This window comes from Phyllobates terribilis, unplaced genomic scaffold (genome assembly GCF_046119375.1).
Source record: "Phyllobates terribilis strain yellow unplaced genomic scaffold, ASM4611937v1 Scaffold_2__4_contigs__length_985480577, whole genome shotgun sequence".
In the NCBI taxonomy this organism is placed as follows: Eukaryota; Metazoa; Chordata; class Amphibia; order Anura; family Dendrobatidae; genus Phyllobates; species Phyllobates terribilis.
In genome coordinates, this window is record NW_027362762.1 from 321,619,887 (window position 1) to 321,639,709 (window position 19,823).

General features: G+C 40.3%; 1 protein-coding gene and 1 long non-coding RNA gene across 2 annotated transcripts in view; both read left to right on the forward strand.

Annotated features, from left to right (window-relative positions):
• Window positions 1–289: 289 nt before the first annotated feature.
• LOC141207142 (uncharacterized) overlaps window positions 290–19,823 on the forward strand; it is a 241,674-nt gene continuing 222,140 nt past the window's right edge. Inside the window, exon 1 of the long non-coding RNA XR_012277569.1 lies at window positions 290–520. This is a non-coding gene — a long non-coding RNA (uncharacterized lncRNA). The remainder of the gene's footprint in view (window positions 521–19,823) is intronic.
• SOX1 (SRY-box transcription factor 1) lies at window positions 6,769–9,133 on the forward strand. Its single transcript, XM_073664383.1, has one exon. The coding sequence runs from the start codon at window positions 7,321–7,323 to the stop codon at window positions 8,497–8,499; it is 1,179 nt and encodes a 392-aa protein (XP_073520484.1). The 5' UTR covers window positions 6,769–7,320; the 3' UTR covers window positions 8,500–9,133.

A 19,823-nucleotide genomic window follows, 5' to 3' on the forward strand; every position in this document is an offset into this window, starting at 1 on the left:
GGAAGGAAGGAGGGAGATCCTGAGATCCAGAGAATAGACATGAGAGGCCTGAGCTCCACCTCCCAGCTTACAGCGTCCCAGCTGCTCTCAAACCAACTGCTCAATTCTATTCACTGTCGAGGCTGAACAAAAAAGTGGCTATTTATTAGACTACTTGTTTGGTATTGTTCCCTGCCACACAAAAGACGTTTCATTATGTTAGGAAAAAAGGCCTCCTTTTTCCAGAGAGAGAAACAATAACTTGAAATTGTCTTCAAAGTCTTTACTATCAATAATAAATTTCATTTTCTTGTCTCCCTGCCTTGCAGTGTATGTGTGTAGCCGGGCACTCCGCTTGGGGAGCTCTGCCGGGGCTGGTGCCTGATCCAGGGGAGTTTGAGTGAGGGAAATAGCTAAAGAGCACTATATATACATGAGAACTAGACATATATACTTATATATAGCTATTATCCAGCACACTTTATATTCTAGATGAAGCTCATGACTGGCTGTGGGGAAGATGACCTGGAAGAGGTGGACTGTAAGTCTCTCATTTATTACCCTTTGGGTGTGTTATTTGTGTGATCGGATTATGAGCTGTTTTTGTTCATGTTTGTGCTAAAATAGGTTTTGTGGAGCTATGTATGTGCACATTGGGGTGTAGGGGGAGTTGTGGGGTGAAGTGATGCTTTTGGAGGCTACATAGAGGGGGGCATAAGGGGAGGTGTCAAAACACTCAACCAGCTTCTTATAGTACTGCTTGCGGTGAATAATGGATGGGAGCTTTTCCTTGCTGGGGTCGAGTCCTCAGCTTATTCTCTAGCCTCTGTTATAGGGGCAACTTACGTTAACCACGCTAGTAAATTGGATGCATATAACTGGGAAATTCAGTATTACCATTTGCATACACATTATATATAAATGTGTATGCAAATGGTAATACTGAATATTTGAGGTACACAGATACCTGCTGGCTGGGATGTTGTATTGTGAACTGTCCGTATTTCATTGGAACCTTAAAGCAGTCGGTGCCTATATATAGTGATAATACTGTATTATTGTGAATCTCTATAGGGTAGACTACACCCTTGGTGTAAAATGATATTCTCATTCTGACTAATTAAGTAAAATGATGAGACCCTTCAATCAATCAATAAGTGCATATAAAGACGCTCTTAATTATCGGCTGTATAATAATGACACATCGTATCACTCATTGTCATTTCTAAAAATAAGTATGAAGAAATATCTAAATATATATATATGTGTGTATACGTGTGTGTACATATATCTATAAATATATAGATATATGTATAAATATATATATATATGTACATCTATTTATTCAATATATATATACTATATATATATTTATATATATATACTGTGTATATATGTATATATATATATATATAGATATATATATATATATATATATATATATAGATATATATGTATCTCAACAGGCTAGGCAGTTATTGATTTGGATGAATGTGATTCTCCAAAACCTTTGGAAAACAGCTGCTTAAAGTGATAGCGCTCCAAGTCAATTAACCCATTAAGATTTTTCATTCATTTACTGCTAATAGTCAAAATTAGAGAGGATTTACAATGTACTTTATTTTTTCTTCATTTTACTTAATAGATATATCTTACTTTCGCCAGAATTTGGAATACATGTATCAATTTCAGTAAAATGATGATGATGTTAATCAGAATATCCTGGAAAGTTTTAGTTTATGGCAATCATTTAATGCAGATCGGCAGATATTACAGATGTGTATGATAGAGCCCGGTGTAGCATAGATCTAGGTGGCCGGCTGTGTGGGTGCACGCGATCCTGCTGTTGGGATGTTCTGGCTGCAAATGACTCATTAAATCCCGGTGATAACGAAGTATTGTGAGATATAGCAACCAAGGGTCTCGGTGCAATATTATTAATTCACAAGTGGCAGCAGCAGTAGCTTCTTCTGGGGGAGGCATGTCAGGAAGATTACTGGGCTCTCTGGCATCTTAAAGCGGCATCTGCCTGCCGCACAGAGGCACAGAACTGCACCCTACAAAGGATTAAAATCATATACCAATTTGCTTGAGCAGGCAATGTAGGAAGCTGGGATTTTTAATACACTGTTGTTAATAATATTGCTGCTATTTTATGCCGTATTTAATTTAGGAAATATATGAAGACGTGACGTGTGTGCATATGTATGATATATATATATATATATATATATATATATATATATATATATATATATATAACTTCCACATTGCGGCAAGTAATAGAGGAATAGATAAATAAGCATGACCAATAGAAATATTACGCTTCTATTTATTTTTTTAGAGGAAGCACTGACTTCTTTTATATAATTTCTGTGAGGCTATAATGCGGTGTATGTATGTATATATATATATATATATATATATATATATATATATATATATGTGTGTGTGTGTGTAGTGTGTGTGTATACATACGTCAGTATATATATATATATATATATATATATATATATATATATAGTCATGTTCAGTTATGTGATAGTGAGGATCGAAGAAGAACTGTCGGTTTTGAACTGGTGTCACAGTGATGTTTTAATCTGCTTGTAAAGTGTATTAAAGGAGTAGATGTAATTTGGATGAGAGGAAAGATTGGAGTGGGATGATCCTCTCCCTCTCCTGTGAACCCCATGTCATGTTTCTCCTGTTTGAAGTCAGTGCAGTTAATGTAATTTGCAGGAGCAGGGATGGCCTGGAAGTAGAGAGAACGATGTAGCCTCATTTTTCGTGTGTATAATTCCAAGTGACTTGTCTTCTACTTCTGAATAATCACTTTTTTATTTAGTCTAATGAGGAACAGGGGAAATATTTACTGCTGCATATGTCTGAGTGGCACCTATCTCCCAGGATTTATCATCTTTTGTTACACATGAAATACTACACTTAACTTGTACAAAAAAAGACCCCCACCCCCATTACCAAAACACTACAGTCTATACTTCCACTACATAGAGAGCCATTAATCTAATTGTAACCGATGGCTCCCGTCCTAATGTATTGTTGTCACGAGAAATATTCCTCTGAAGAATATTTCCTTGTGCATCATATGTTACAACTGTGACATCTTAAGTAATCATGCAAAAAGCCACCTTCTACATTTCAGCTAAATTGGAATTCCTTTACTACTGTATGATTTACATTATTATTTTACCTTTTTCTGAAGCGATCATCAATGTTACCGGATAGTGCAAACTAATAGCAAAAATTAAATGTTACTTAGTGGCTGGAATGAGGAAAAATTAAAAAAATTGCATGTATTCGTTGTAGTAAGGATGGCTTCGTTTTCAATGAAATGATAATAATTTAATGTATCTAGTGAATATGGTTATTTTTTAACGTAAGATAGATATAGGAAGAGATCATGTATAATACATGGTAGCTATAACATCCAATAACACTGTGATTATTAATGTGATAGAAGTAATTTGCTAATTTGCTCTTTTCCTCTTTAGTTCTTTTTCAGAAGATAATGGTTGTTAAAATTATTAATATTTTTATTAGGTCGTGGATGGAAGTATTATGCCTTTGCATGTAGTATAGTTATATATATATATATATATATATATATATATATATATATAGTAACAGTGACAATATATATAATATATATATAGTAACAGTGACATTTATTGTTATTTGTTACATTTGAGTTCGCTTTTATGATTGTCGGAGAGTTTGTAGCCAATATGCCCAGTGCTTGCAAATATTCGTGGTGATGAGAAAGAACCAGATTACAAGGTGGATGCTCTCTTGTCCCTCTATGTCTTTTCATTCACCAACTAAGGGGCTCCCACACAGCTTGAGTATTGACGTGTCTCCCCGTTGTTAACCCAATTAGAGAATTCATCAAGACCTGTATTGAATGATCTCTCTCCATACAGTATCAGCATTAGGCTAATTAAAAGCTATAATGTCTGATATAATGATTAAATCGTTAGCTCTGCTGTAGGGAAGCGAGATTTTGTTTTCTCTTCAATTAGAAGCTGATTGAGGTTTACAGAGCAGGTCAGCTGTGAAATCTGAATTATATGTGTGAGTATGGCTCACAGGGTGAGACTGTGGACGAACCCTCCATCCCTCTCCTCTACAAGATACACAACCTACACACAACTCTTTCATCTTTCCATGGATCTAGTTTTATTGCACAGGATAATGCACTCCCAAATAATCAAAAGTAGCTGACAAGCCATTATTACTAAATCATTGTCATCATTTGTGCTTCTTATGATATCCAGTTGGAGTGGGCAGTTTTTGGACATATAGTACTCCACTTTCATTTTCTACCTCTTGTAACCTCAAGGCGCTAACAAAAAGTAATTTCACGAATAAATTCTGGGAATCTTTAATTTATGCTGAAAATGTTTGTAGGGTAAATGCATTGTTCACTTTTACTCCATATAAACCGTATGCAGTCTGATGTTGGTCAGGGCCATCAGCACTAATAACCAGCAGACGGCGATCACACTCTTTGGAGAGTATGTTTCTAAAAAGGTGGAGAGTGGGTGCTGTGCCCTCTCCAGGGCTCTCCATTTGCTCATGGAAGAAAGCATAGTGGGTTCAGGTTAGGGATCCAGAATCAATGGAAGCATAAGAATCCTATTGGGACATTGAGGAGTTTGGGCAAGTGTTGGAAACATGTATTTCCCACTCAGGGTTCACTTTGTAGTGTATTGTATGCATCTAGTACTGTTCACTTCTACATGATATTTGCCGAGATCTGCAGCTGTGCTAGACATGCCAGAAAGACGAGTTACAGGTGCACCTTCACCAGTGGCCACCTACAAGGGCAGGTTGCAATTTATTGCATGACTCTGTGGAAGACCATTATTTTTTATCGTGCTGTCAAATAACTTTGGGGCTAAAAACTGGAGTCCACTGCAGAAGGACAGACAAGCTTTCATTTTCTTACATTTTCTATAGTAGTTGTTATTGCTGTTTATGAGACGTGTCATGCACAGAGCCAGCAATCCTGGGAATGACGAGTAATTTATCTGCTGGTTCTGGGGCGATCTCCTGAGAAGAAGAGCACCCCCAGGTAACAGGCAGGAGGCAGCTGTGAGTCTAGTGCCACCGTCTGTCTCTCATCACTGCTGCGACCTGCGGTGGAGAAGTCACTCCTCTGCTTCTTCTATTGTGTGGAGAGGTAGGAGAGGCAGGCGGCCTCTGGTGGAGGGGTAGGAGGGGGCGCTACTTGGGGGAAATGTGCTCCTTATGGTAGGTCTAGAAAATCCAAAAGGTGAACAATTCATGTTAATACCATCCACTCTGTATAGACTCCACCGGGTCCAGTATTCACATGGTATGTTGGGAAGATTGGACATAATTCCTAATTTCAAGTTGAGTGTAAGTTATAAGGAAAAGAACATCATATATTTGTCTGTATGTATTCAGTCTTATATATATATATATATATATATATATATATATATATATATATATATATATATATATATACCATGCATATAACTTATAATCAAAACGAATTTGTGATGTGTATATGTACACTTATAACTATGTTTATATATCTATCACATTTTTCCCACATAGCTTACATATGTGTCAAATATATATATATGTATATCATTATAGCGTATAAGTATAAATATATATGTATACACATATGTATACATGTATATTTTTATATTAGACTGAATACATAGAGTTAGATAGATAGATAGATAGATAGATAGATAGAAAGAAAGAAGTAGCTATACTGCTGAACTCCTCCAAGGGTGCTGGCTCAGTAACTTGTCTTTGTAGAAAAAATCCACAAAGAGAGGCAACTCAAAGAAGTTTTGATATATATATATATACACACACACACACACCATACTACGTTATCTTTTTCTACATTCATATTATGTGAATTCAATCCCAAAGTTCCCGCACTTTTGCTGGCAGTTATTGGCGACCTTAGTGCTGATTCCTGCATCTTCTCTGTATCTGCTCCTGTGAGTGATTCGTTTAATGTAATTAATCTATTTTCCCCCATGTTTTGTGATTTCTGTTGCAGCCCGAGATCAGGTGCATTAGGGGCGAGTAGCTCTCTTCATAGATCACAATGAGAAGTTAATTATAGGCAGAAGCCCCCCAGCCGCCCCACAGAGATATTACCAGAGTGCTGGCAGAGGATCCTTGATGGATGATTGACACATGTGTGACTGTCTCTCTTCTGTCACTTAGCAACTCCTTCCACCTGCTCCCTGCATCCCCCTCACACCTGACCTCTCCACTGCACTACTGTCACTACTACTACTCCTCTCATCTCCTAATCCGTGCACTATGCGCTGTGCCTTCAGAGCAATGCAACTTTTCTGTGCGACACTTCCCGGAGCATTGACTCCTGTGCATTCCATTCCTTCCCTGTTCTGCAGAATGGCGCAGTGCTTTCCTCGCTCATTAGTAACATGGGTGAAGCTGAGGTGGCGGGCACTGCTACTGATGCCCTCCTCTGCACATCTACTGCACAGATCTGTGGAGGTGCCCGCGCCTTGCATCACCTGTGTGGCAGATAGCAGGGCAGTGCGATGCCCCTCTGCCAGCACCAGGTCGGATTTTCAGCTCATATCCCCCCTTGCTCCGGCAGTTTCCCCTGTGACGTCACGGCCGGTGTCCTGCTAATCACCCCAGCCCCTGTACCCGGCAGTGTGTGACATGCGGGTCCTGTGCCCGCCCCCTTCTCCCTGGCACAGCCCTCCCCTCCCCGCCGGCCGCCGTCCTCCCATTGGCCAAGGCAAAATCATTTAATGGCAGGCGGCGTGCGGGGTATGGCTGCTGTTCGCTGCCTCTAGTGTCTCATGCCGCCGGCTGCTGCGTCCTAGAGAGACTGGAGCTCTGATTCCGGTGCCCCCAGCTGGCACCTTGTGCGAGGACTTTGTGCTGTACTGTGGAGCTGCCTTCACCCTGTGAGAGACAGACAGCCTGCCCGTGCCACCCTGCCGTGCCCTGCACCTGCTGATGCTTCATGCACACCCCGGACACTGAGCTCCTCAGAAGCGGGAGAGGAGCCGGGAGCCGCCGGTAACGGAGTGAGTAGAGCGTGCAGAGGAGCCGGCCGCACAGCCCTCCGCTTCCTCCGCCGCCTTCCACCTGTTGTGTGATCTGCGGCCGCTGACACTGCGAGCAGAAAGTTTTCCCAGAGTTGTCTCTCCGCCCAGAACTGATGCTCCGGTCCTGTGCCTGCTCAGCAGCACTGTAGACACGTCCTAGCCGAGGAGCAGAGAGGTGCCACCGCCGCACCGTGTGCCAGTCCTGTGGAGAGACCCCCAGACAGCAGCGTGAATGTACAGCATGATGATGGAGACGGACTTGCACTCCCCCGGGGTTCAGCCCCCCAATAACACGGGGCAGGCCGGGGGAGGAGGGGGGAACAAGGCCAGCCAGGACCGGGTGAAGCGGCCCATGAACGCCTTCATGGTGTGGTCCCGTGGGCAGAGGAGAAAGATGGCACAAGAGAACCCCAAGATGCACAACTCGGAGATCAGTAAGCGGCTGGGGGCCGAGTGGAAAGTCATGTCCGAGGCGGAGAAGAGACCCTTCATAGACGAGGCCAAGCGGCTGCGAGCGCTGCACATGAAGGAGCACCCGGATTACAAGTACCGGCCCCGGCGCAAGACCAAGACCCTGCTGAAGAAGGACAAGTATTCCCTGGCTGGGGGGCTCCTGCACGCCGCCGGTGGGGGGCACATGGGGGTCGGTCTGAGCCCCGGCGGGGGCACTGGCGGAGGGGCAGGAGGTGGTGGCCCAGGTGGCGTGGTGGTGCAGCGCCTGGAGAGCCCGGGCTCAGGGGCATCTTCAGGGGCCGGAGGATACGCGCACATGAACGGATGGGCTAATGGGGCTTACCCGAGCTCTGTTGCCGCCGCGGCGGCTGCTGCCATGATGCAAGAGGCGCAACTCGCTTATAGCCAGCAGCAGCAGCACCCTGGCAGCGGGGGGCACCACCCGCACCACCCTCACCATCCGCACCACCACCCGCACCACCACCCGCACCACAACCCTCCTCCTCACCCGCCGCCTCCGCCACAGCCCATGCACCGCTATGACATGAGCGCCCTGCAGTACAGCCTGCTGCCCGGGGCACAGAGCTACATGAGCGCCTCTCCCTCCAGCTACGGGGCGCTGAGCTACTCGTCCAGCCAGCAGCAGCACCAAGGCTCGCCGTCCTCCGCGGTGTCCTCAGGCTCCCTCAGCGCCCTGGGCTCTCTGGTGAAGTCGGAGCCCAGCGTCAGCCCCCCTGTCACCGGAGGAGGCTCGCACGGCCGGCCGCCCTGCCCGGGGGACCTGCGGGAGATGATCAGTATGTACTTACCCAGCGGGGGCGAGGCTGGAGACCCGGCGGCTGCTGCAGCGGCGGCGGCGGCGGCGGCGGCAAATAGCAGACTGCATAGCTTACCCCAACACTACCAGGGGGCAGCCAGCACGGGGGTAAACGGCACCGTGCCCCTTACACACATCTGATAGGACAGAGACTGCAGTTACAGGGCAGAGGGACTAACCTGGCATCACAGTGCAAGGATCACCTGCCCCTGGCATCGCAGGGCACCTGCACCCTCCACCTGATCGCTGCTCTGAACTTGACATTTGTTTCCTTTTGTACAGAAATGTTTTCATGTTTTGTTTATTGTAAATAATAATAATAATAATATTGGAGAGATGGAGATTGAAGGTAATAATATTTCTGGCCAATGTAGCCCCTTTCCCTGATAGCTGAGGGGTCCGGAGGGTTCTGTACAGTATTTATCGGTTCTGTAGCATAGTAGCGGATACTTTTTTATTTCGTTTTTTTTATTGGACTCTTGAGTTCATTTTCGTTCCTTTGGCTCTGATCCTGTATGTGACGCTGATTATTTATGGCTCTAGAGTTTCTTCCATTTTTTTATTTGTTTCTCTTTTTTTAGTAAGGGTTGTTTCGTTTTTTTCTTTTTATGATTTCTTGTACGTTACTGGTGACATCTTTTTTTATTCTAGCCGGTGCGGATTCCTATGGTGTACATAGTTTATTAAACGTCTTCTCTGCTTTAAAAAGAAAAACTAAAGTCATCGGAAAGATGAGCTGAATTTTAAGCAAAATAAATTTTCAATTGAAAAAGAACTAGATGTTTTTTTTTTTTTATTGAATGTGTTTCCTCAGATACTGGATGTGGTTATTGGAATGATTGATTCGAATTGATGCGAGGTCACAAATTAAAATTTACATATTACTTTACATGTTTTTTTGTCCTATTATTTTATGATGAATTCAAATCGATGTATCCTTATAAAAATATACTCTATTCCATTTTCCTCAATAATCATCATAAAATTTTTAATATGATCTTGTCATGAGAATCCAGTTCTTGATCTTACTAAGGAGATTCCTTTAGTTGCAGGAAGAAAAGTTTTCCACTGTTGAAAGGTTCACTAATGTCCCCACTTATTAGCAGCTAGGATCTGTTGTGTAATGATTTTTTATTTCATTTTGTGGACTATTGGAGGGAAATTTTTTGTTTATCTTGATAAATAGATCAGGGCAGATAGTTTGTCTAAAATTGTGTAATAAAGCTGAAGGAATCTGATCTGTTGTGATCACACAGTTTTGCTCTCTTCTGGTATTATACATGGCCCTTCTACAGACAGATTGTCCTGGCTGAGCCTAAAACATTTCCTTCTAGAATACACAGTCATGTTCTCCCTTACAGTGCGCGAAATGTGCTTAGTGCCCATGAAACAGCCCCTATCTGTACTCGGCCCATTGTAATTACCGCACTAATCACTGACCCTTTTGTATCTTGTTGGCTTTTTTTTCGTGCTTCGTTAAACCCATTGCAACATTTTCATTAACACGTCTATTAATTTAATGATGTCATAATTAAGCTTAATTAAAGCTGAACTTTTACATGTTCACAAGACATAACCTTTCTCCTTGCAGATATGCCTAGGTCCAGGTTCACAAATTGCATTGCCTTTTTTTATAATATATACAAATGTATATGCTCAGTATATATATATATATATATATATATATATATATTATATATATATATTTATATTTATATATATATTTATATATTCATACACTTTCTCTCTCTCTCTGTATACATATATGTACATTTAGTCATATACTCTGCATATATGTATATTATATATTAAAATACTCGTTTTCCTTGTTATTAATGTCATACAGATTGAATACACTACAGAGTGTATGTATAATATATATACATATATGTGTGTGTATATATATATATATATATATATATATATATATATATGTATATATATATATGTTGAACATACAATCTGCAGCGCATGTAATCTGTATCACATTAATATCAAGGAAATCAAGTATTTTAATATAATATTCAATTGGTCTATTTCTTGGGGTAGCAGTTTTAGAGTTGTCTGTTATCTGAATTTCTGCCGAGTGTCTTGGATATCAGGTGTGGAGAGAATATGATTCGTGCCCAATATAAATCAGTCAGTCTTTCTTATGTCAGGCATTTCCCTGTATTGCCGGAATGCAGAATAATTACCACAATTGCATGGAGGGGAATGAGTGTTCTATTGAGAAATTTCCTATGACAAAGATGACAGTCAGTGCTGAATGTGGAGGGTACATCTAGAGTCTTGGGCCTCTCTAAAATAACAGTCACAACCGATGGGGGGCTACATTTGTGATAGTTCGAAATGTATGTCTATTTACAAGTAGGAAGACAATACACAATGTATATTAATATAGATTAAACGGCATTTTATTGCTATTCTCATGCATTACTATTTGACCACTAGGGTTTTATATTTTGCCTTGTTTATAGGAAAGAGCTTTGTGCTAAACTATCTGATTTCTTTGAGTTCTTATTTTTCTTACCATAAAATCAATGTATTTTTCTTTATTGGGATTTGATTGATATAAAAAGAAGTTTGTGAATCTTAATCATTAGACACAGGGAGAAAAGACATAATTATTTGTAGGCATCAAATTGTTGAAGAGTCCTCAGGCTGGTGACACAGGTTGTGCAGCCCAGTGTCTATGCAATGTGTCAGCAGAGATTAAGATGAATAGGAGTGGGCATGGGGCACAGTGTTTTGTATTTTCACAGAGTGGGATTAATGCACACAAGTCCTGACCCTGGGGTCATCCGAGAGTCAAACTCTTTTACGATCACCTAGTGGAAAAGAAGGAGCTCAGAGAACATAGTCAACAAGTGAATTCTCATTTCCCTGAACCCATAAACTAAGTGATTCCAATTATAAGAAAACCTTAAACTTCCCAAATAATCCAATGTTGTAGTTCCTGGATTGGCTGTATACTGTATGTATTCTCTGACAGTTTGTATGGAAGGCTTCTATAAAGTACTTGGTTGTGCTATTGCCTGCATGTCAGACCCACAAAGGGGGAGAACAGGGGGCATTGGCTGCCATTAGTAACTCGTTATGTCAAGGCATCTAGTATTTTACATCGTATAACATTATCATTGTGTTGATGATTATTTGGTTATAATTTCCGAATAATGATTACAATAAAAGAGTATTTTTACCCGACTAATACAAAGCTTAAAACATTAATATGATTATCATTTTATATTAAATAGGCTGAACTTGTTGCATTATATTCTACAGTGATAAAAAATAGCAGACATATAACCACAAATAAGACTGGGACACAGTTCCTTTAAAGAGTTAATACCCCCTCCAGGGCAAGTAACTGCAGGCAGGGCATGTGCTTGGCTGGAGGACAGACAGAGGTGTCTCAGATACCCCTGGTAAGCATGAAATTGCTCAATGTTCCCAGCAGAAAGGCATGAGATGCTGTTAAGCTTCCCCCCAGAGGCACACGGTTATAGCTGGGATTTAATGGAGCGAGCAGGGTAAATGCTGCTCCCAATGGACAATGCAGATTAAAGCTGCCAGTTAAATTGGATCAAACTATGTAAATGAGGAGATGTGAGCATTATGAGGGAGAGGACACGCTGGAGGAATAGATATCCTTTACTAGGAGTATTAGCCAGGGCTGCCGCATGATCATTACACACAAGTGTCAAACTGATAATGTTAGAACTAGAGGTCTTCGGTTTATGGATCAATTACTAGCTGACTGCTCCTGTAACAGAGATCAGTAAAGAGTATTTACCACCAGAATTATGGTCAGAGATTAGATCTAGTCTGAAGACTCTGCTCTCACTGCACTGCTTACCCTGGCACAGAGGGCACAAATAACGGCCACACAGCTATCTAGGTATGTCATTGCATAACCTTTTATAATGAAACCTCTATGTAATAAAATAACTTTGATGACTCCATCTGTGAACAAGGGCAGCAGGTTAAGACTGCATCAAAACTTACTACATGTGCATTATGTTTACCGTGAAGGGGCATTGTGATCCTGATCTATTCTAATACAGTATTCCATGTCTGTCTACTAAGTCTAACACTATATACAGGATACAATGCAAATATATACATGGGTAAGAAGCATGACTGACAGCATAGGAAGCAATGTTAGGGGGACAGGTAGTCACTACCTGCTCTGATTCTTCTCATAAGACATTTTGCTGATTTGCTCTCACCAAAAAAAAAACTTGATCAGCTTTACCAGCGTACAGTTTATTTCTATGTGTTTATATGAGGCCACCTGCAATATATTGTTTGTTACATTGAATATGTCAGACCTTATAGTATAAAACTGCTCTTGATTAAAATGCCTAAATCAAGAGAACATAGCGCTGCTTGGCCATTATGTAGTACATAGCTCTAGTAGGCAACAGTAGCATTATCTGCTTCTACTTCTCTATGCATACATTATATAATACATTATATAATCTCCCCATTATTGTGAAGGTTTAGCTCATTTGCTTTACCATCCTTTACATCTACTGACATATGAGAAGGAATATTATATGCATTTTAGAACAAAACTATTTCAGATGATTTTATTTTGAGAAATGTGGTCATTTTGCTGCATTTTGCTACTTCATCCTAAAAAGGCTACCTTTACACCTGTACAACATCTAGCATGTAGAAGGCAATGTAGGCAAGTACAATTTAATTTTGGCTTTTTTTCACATCAATTTTATGAATACGTTTTATGTAGAAAGGATATATATTATATTTTCAAACTAATGTGTATGAAATTGCAAAAATATATTTTGGAAGAATTAAATGAATTAAGTCAAATGTAAAATTTTTTCAATTATATACATGGTAACATCTATGGGCATATTAAGATATATGAAATAATGGGCATTATATTGGAAATAGATCATTTACATAGCCTCTTATTATGTCTCTCTCTATCTCTCTTTTCCATAGTCTTTGTGTTACTTTAATTAGTTTATGGGTCAGTCAGAAAATCTTAAAATCACTTTTTTTTTCAATATGCTAGAAGAATATATGCTTCAAAAGAATTGTAGACTATGGAGACTCATCTGCAGCCAGCTTGAAAAGTGAAATGATCTATCTATCTATCTATCTATCTATCTATCTATCTATCTATCTATCTAATTATATGAAGGTATTAATTTAGTTTCTTTATTTTAGCATCTTTCTTTTAGCTTTGGTCCTAATTTGAAGGTATAGGTATGTATAAATACACAATTTTTGTGACTGAGACTCTCAAGAGTTAAAAATGACTCCATTACTACAGCAACATTTTTGTAGCAGATGAAAAGAAAACATTTATTCCATACTGTGAAAAACAAGTTGATTATTTTATGGAATTTGGAAATAGGACTGCTCTACATTGAATTCATTTTCTAAATTCCAGTCATTTTTACAGCATCTGATCCTATTCTAATTTCTAGCACATTCTCTTACAGTTAGACCCAATAATTTATACAGCCAAGAAGCAATTCACCTTGCAATACATAGTTCAGATCAATATTTATCTAAAAACATTTTGTAAATGTTTTTCCAGCACTCTTACAGAAGTGATATCTCCCAAAAAGTGTGTTATCTCTTGCTTTCACTTTCACATCTATAGTTGGAATGTCTTTCAAATTTTATGCCAACTGATTGTGGCAATCTACATCCAATATCTTCTATACAATTTCTTGTGAACATACTAAGTCTTATTCCATGGGCCTTTATCAATCTTTTTCATGTATCTTTTCAACATTGTGTGACAATGATTTGTACCAAATTCTGGTGGGTCTTTCAAATACCAAAGTCTGTTCTAAAATGTCACAAAACTATTTCAATATTCCTAAATAATCCAGTTTAAACCTAATTTAATATTCTAATTTATCACATATATACTACATAAATTTAGCATAATTATTTTATGGTCCTTGTCTAAACTCCTGTGCATCCTCCCCTAATTCAAAATCAATGTATTTCTTCCATAAAACAAAACTTTTCCTCAAACAGGAATAAATGATAATTTTCCTTTAGTATTCATGCGTATCTAGATTTCACCCAAAAAACTAATGAAGCAATAAAAATCCTTTTCCTCTGTACCCAATTTACCAGCTTCCAAGACTTAGACCAAATCAATGCTATTTCAAACCGCAGATGAGATCTTTGAGCATACTAAGTATAATATTACAAACCAATTTATGGTTGGCCTGGCAATATTCTGAAAAACATTTTTACGTTTTACTCCTAAATGCATCTGTACTGATTTCTCATTTAGTAATTCTAATTTAATTATTTGTGAGTTTCTAACAATGTAAAACAGTAGTGAAAGCAATACATTCAAGACAACATACAAGACTATAGACAAATAGGACTATTCACAATATTACATATTAATCATAAATGCAGCATATACGTCCAGGATTAGTCCAACAAGGAATAGGAGTGTGTTTCCCATTTAGGTATTGTTCACATTTGTCTGTCGCTCCAGTCTTTTTTTTCCAGAGCAGGACAAAAATTTCGTAGTAGTTGTATACAGTTTTGCTGTCAGTTGATGTCAGGATGTTTTTCCAAGCAGCATAGAAAAACATTGCATGCGTTATTTCTCTGTCTGGCTAAGGACGCAGTAGATAAAGTGCAACATTTTTGAATCAGTTGTGTCTGGCTTAGGCAAAAAGAACTTATATCTGTGAATACACCCTATACAGACAGATCCGAGAACTTACAAAATATTTCCTTTTTATAATATTACACGTCAGATATTTCCGTGCATATCTTAAAAAATAATGATGTATCTCTGAGCTACGACATTCTTTCTTAAATTCTATGCTATCTGTATTCCTTATCCATAAAGATCTATATTGTAACCTACAAAAAAAAATATTAATTTCTCTTGCTTTTATACAGCCAGCACATTCCACAGTGCTTTACAGACATTACCATCACTCACAGTACCCAGAAGATGCTCTCAATAAAAACTCCTTATCCGTATGTCTTTAGCGTATGGGAGGAAAGCAGAATACCCAGAGGAAACACACACAAACATGGGGAAAACATGCAAACTCCACACAGAAGTTCTTGGTCCAATTCGATCTCAGGATCCCAGTGCTGCACGGTAGCAGTACTGATAAATGGGCACTGTGCTGCCCATATCTTTACTTACTTTTACTGAAAGCTTATATAAGGCACCCTCAGTTATTTAAAAAAAAACCTATTACAACATGATTAAGACTTTTTAGGGCCTTCAATATCAAAAACATATTTCACATCATAAATGCATTACGTACATCTAAGGTCAGAATAGCGTTACATTAATAATTAAATATTCTAGACTGTATATTCACACTGTTCATTTCTTTCGTGTAGCTTTAGTATTAAATATATAACTACTTTTGTGGCTCTTATCAAGTTTTTTTTAACATCAATATTAAACATAAGTTGGACAATATGGCTCTAGTAATAGGTAATCATTGACATTTTCTCAGAATACAATATTAGTGTCTTTTGCAATCATATACAGCATAGAATAAATGTAAAAAACCTTGGAAATGCTTCACCTGCTATAATCCATTTGGATCTGGGCTTAAATGACCTTTTAAGAGGAATGCATCATTAGAAAGTGACCTATTGTTTAAATCAAATACAGTGCTGTGTAAAAGTTTTAAGCTGGTGAAGAAAAAGTGCTGCAAAGGTAGAACTATTTTATTTTTGTCAAATAATAAAATGAAAAGTGAATGAGCAAAAGAGAAATCTAAATCAATTCAATATTTGGTGGGATTACTCTTTGCCTTCAAAACAGCATCAATTCTTCTTGGTACAGTTGCATATTGTTCTTGAAAGAGTTCGGCAGGGAAGTTGTTTCAAACATCGTGGAGAACTAACCACAGGTCTTCTGTGGACCTAGACTTGTGCAAAACGTTCTGTCTTTTCATGTAATCCCAGATGGATTTTATGATGTAGAGATCAGGGCTCTGTAGTGGCCATATTATCACTTCCAGGACTCCTTTTTCTTCTTTAGACTGAAGACAGTTCTTAATGACATTGGCTGTATGCTTGGGGTCATTGTCCTGCTGCAGAATAAATTTGAAGCCAATCAGACATCTCCCTGATTGTATTGCATGATGGATAAGTATCTGCCTGTATTTTTCCTCATTAAGGAGACCATTAAAGGGAAGCTGTCACCCCAATATCGCTATTAACCTGCAGATATGAGGTTAATCTGCAGGTTAATAACGTTACTAACCTGCCCGACGCCTGCACGGATCCAAATGCTATGGGGGAAAATTAACTTTATTCTCCCCAGCAGCATTCAATTTCAGTCATGGGGTGGCGCCGGAGCTGGCTCAGTCACCGCTCTGAGAATATAGAGCGGCGGCTGTAACCATGCCCCCGGCCCTGACTGACACTGACTCTGCATTGGGGCAGGCTGTCAGTCAGTGCCGGGGTGCGTGGTTACAGCCACTACTCTGCATTCTCAGAGCAATGACTGAACCAGTGCTGGCATCGTCCTTGTGACTAAAGCTGAATGCTGCCAGGGAGAATAAAGTTCATTTTCACCCCGAAGCATTAGGTTCCGTGCCGGCGCCGGGCAGGTTAGTAATGTTATTAATCGGCAGATTAACCCCATATCTGCAGATTAATAGCGTTTTTGTTGGTGACAGGATCCCTTTAACCCCAACCAAATCTACAAATCCAGTTGTTGAAATGCAAGGAACCACCACCATACTTTACTGTTGCGTGCAGGCAGTCATTATTGAACAGCTCTCCAGCCGTTGGGCAAAGAATCTGTCTTCTGATACAGACAAATATTTAAAATTTTCACTTATCAGTTCAGAGCACTTGCTGCCATTTTTCTGCAGCCTATTTCCTATGTTTTCAAGCATAGTTGAGTTACTTGGACTCGTATCCATGTTAAAGTTATGGCTTTTTAATTGCACTTCTCTATGAAATCACTCCTAGCCAGACTTTTCTGTACAGTGTAATCCAAAGAAAAAGTTACCACAGCTCACCACAGATTGTGGTTGCCTAGTTTCATCCACCGTATTTGATAGCCCAATTAAACGGCAGCACATTTTTTCATAAAAATGACTTTGATTTTTATTTATAGACTATGCATAGAGAACATTAAAACATGTTACAAAAATAGACAAGCAAAAAATTGCCTCTCGGGTGACACAATTATGACCATTTGGTTCTTGCTCAAAGCCCAAGAGAAAACACACCTTTAGGCTGATGTGTTTCTGACCCTGCTATCCTTACTTATAGCCCAAGGCTATGAGTAAGAACCAGCACTGCCACCAGGAATTTCAGGGCCCCATACTGGAAAAATTTTCAGACCCCCTTGAGACTCCGCCCAGCTCCGCCTCCACTCCTCGAACCTTCTACAGTCCCACCACCCACTCTTGGAAAAACTCCACTTCTGCACCATGTCCTCACCAATCACACATTAACAATTCCCATCGAACACCAAATCACATACACAGCCATCAGTTTTTGTTTTGGCCAAAAGATTTTTTAAGCCGCCATCTTGACAAGGAGACTCTTTTGGCCAGACCCTAATCTACTCTAACCTATTAAACATTTCTTAAAATATCCAATACTCTTTTTAGGTATATTTTTATATATTTTAATTTTTTAAAATGACCAATAATACCGTATTCAAGGAACAAATACCGTCACACCATGATCAGACCACATATTACCATCACATAGTGATCGAATAACACCACATACAAGGAACAAATATCTCCACACCATGCCAAGACCACATATTACCACCTCATAGTGACCGAAGAATACCACTTCCATGGGATAAATACTGCCACACCATGACCAGACCACATATTACCACCACATAGTGACCAAATAATACCACATAAAAGGAACAAAAACTGCCACACCATGGCCAGATCACATATTACCACCACATTGTGACCAAATACTACAATACTGATCATTAATAAAAAAAACCACAATACAAATATTACCATAAGTGGCATTATACACAGGAGCTCTGTACATAGTATACAGTTTATAGTGTCAGTATACAGATAATACAGTGATCACAAGTGACTTTATAAACAGGAGCTCTGTATATACTATATAGTGCACAGGTAACACACTGACTCACTAGTGACGTCTCTAGTTGAGGTAATTCATCTTCGCTTTTCTTCTTCATCCAGCACAGACCGCCATCACTTTTTCCAGCTAGGACTCATCTCTGCAGAAAATAGCACAGTTATCTAGAGCACTGCTTCCAGAAAACATTCCCCACATTTTTCCCAACTTCTACACTACACCAGATGATTAAAAAAGTGACATAGTGGTGCCCTGCAAAAATAAAGCACATCACAGCAGTAATAATATCTCTTAATTAGCGACTACAGTAACAATATCCCCCCATTCTGGCCCCTTTGTGTCTCATTCCTGGCCCCATCCATATGTTCTCCCATCCTGGCCCCATGTATCTCCATTCTGCCCCATATATTCTCTCATCCTGCCCCCATGTGTGTCCAACCTGCCCCATGTGTCTCCATCCTGCCCCATCTGAGGTCCCCATCCTGCCCCATCTGACTTCTCCATCCTGCCCCATGTGATGTCTCCATCCTCCCCATGGGTCCCACGATCCTGCCCCATGTTCCCATGATCCTGCCCCATGTGTCCCATGATCCTGCCCCATGTGTCCCATGATGCTGCCCCATCTGTCTTTGTCCTGCCCCATCTGTCTCCATCCTGCCCCATGATCCTGTCCCATCTGTCTCCATCCTGCCCCATCTGTCTCCATCCTGCCCAACCTCTCTCCATCCTACCGCATGAGTCCCATAATCCAGCCTCATTTGTCTCCATCCTGCCCCATGTGTCCCATGATCCTGCCCCATCTATCTCAATCCTGCCACATGATCCTACCCCATCTGTCTCCATCCTGCCCCATGATCCTGCCACATCTGTCTCCATCCTGCCCCATCTGTCTCCATCCTGCCCCATCTGTCTCCATCCTGCCCAATGTGTCCCATGATCCTACCCCACCTGTCTCTATCCTGCCCCATCTGTCTCCATCCTGCCCCATGATCCTGCTCCAAAATCCTGCCCCATCTGTCTCCATCCTGCCCCATGATCTTGCTCCATTTGTCTCCATGTGTCCCATGATCCTGCCCAATCTGTCTCCATCCTGTCCCATGTGTCCCATGATCCTGCCCCATCTGTTTCCATATTGCGGCTTGCCACTTTCAGTGCAAAAAAAAAAATTTCTCCATACCTGGTTGCGTCCCAGCGTCATTGTATCCCTCATCCATTTGACGCGTGAACTTGCGAGCACATGACAGTGAAGTCATATACCGGTGATGTACATGCTGATGTCAGCTGCCAGCCTGTGATTGGCTGGCGGCTTTAAACCATTGATAGAAACGCCGGTACTCAAAGTCATAGAATCTAGGACTTTACCGCAGCATTAA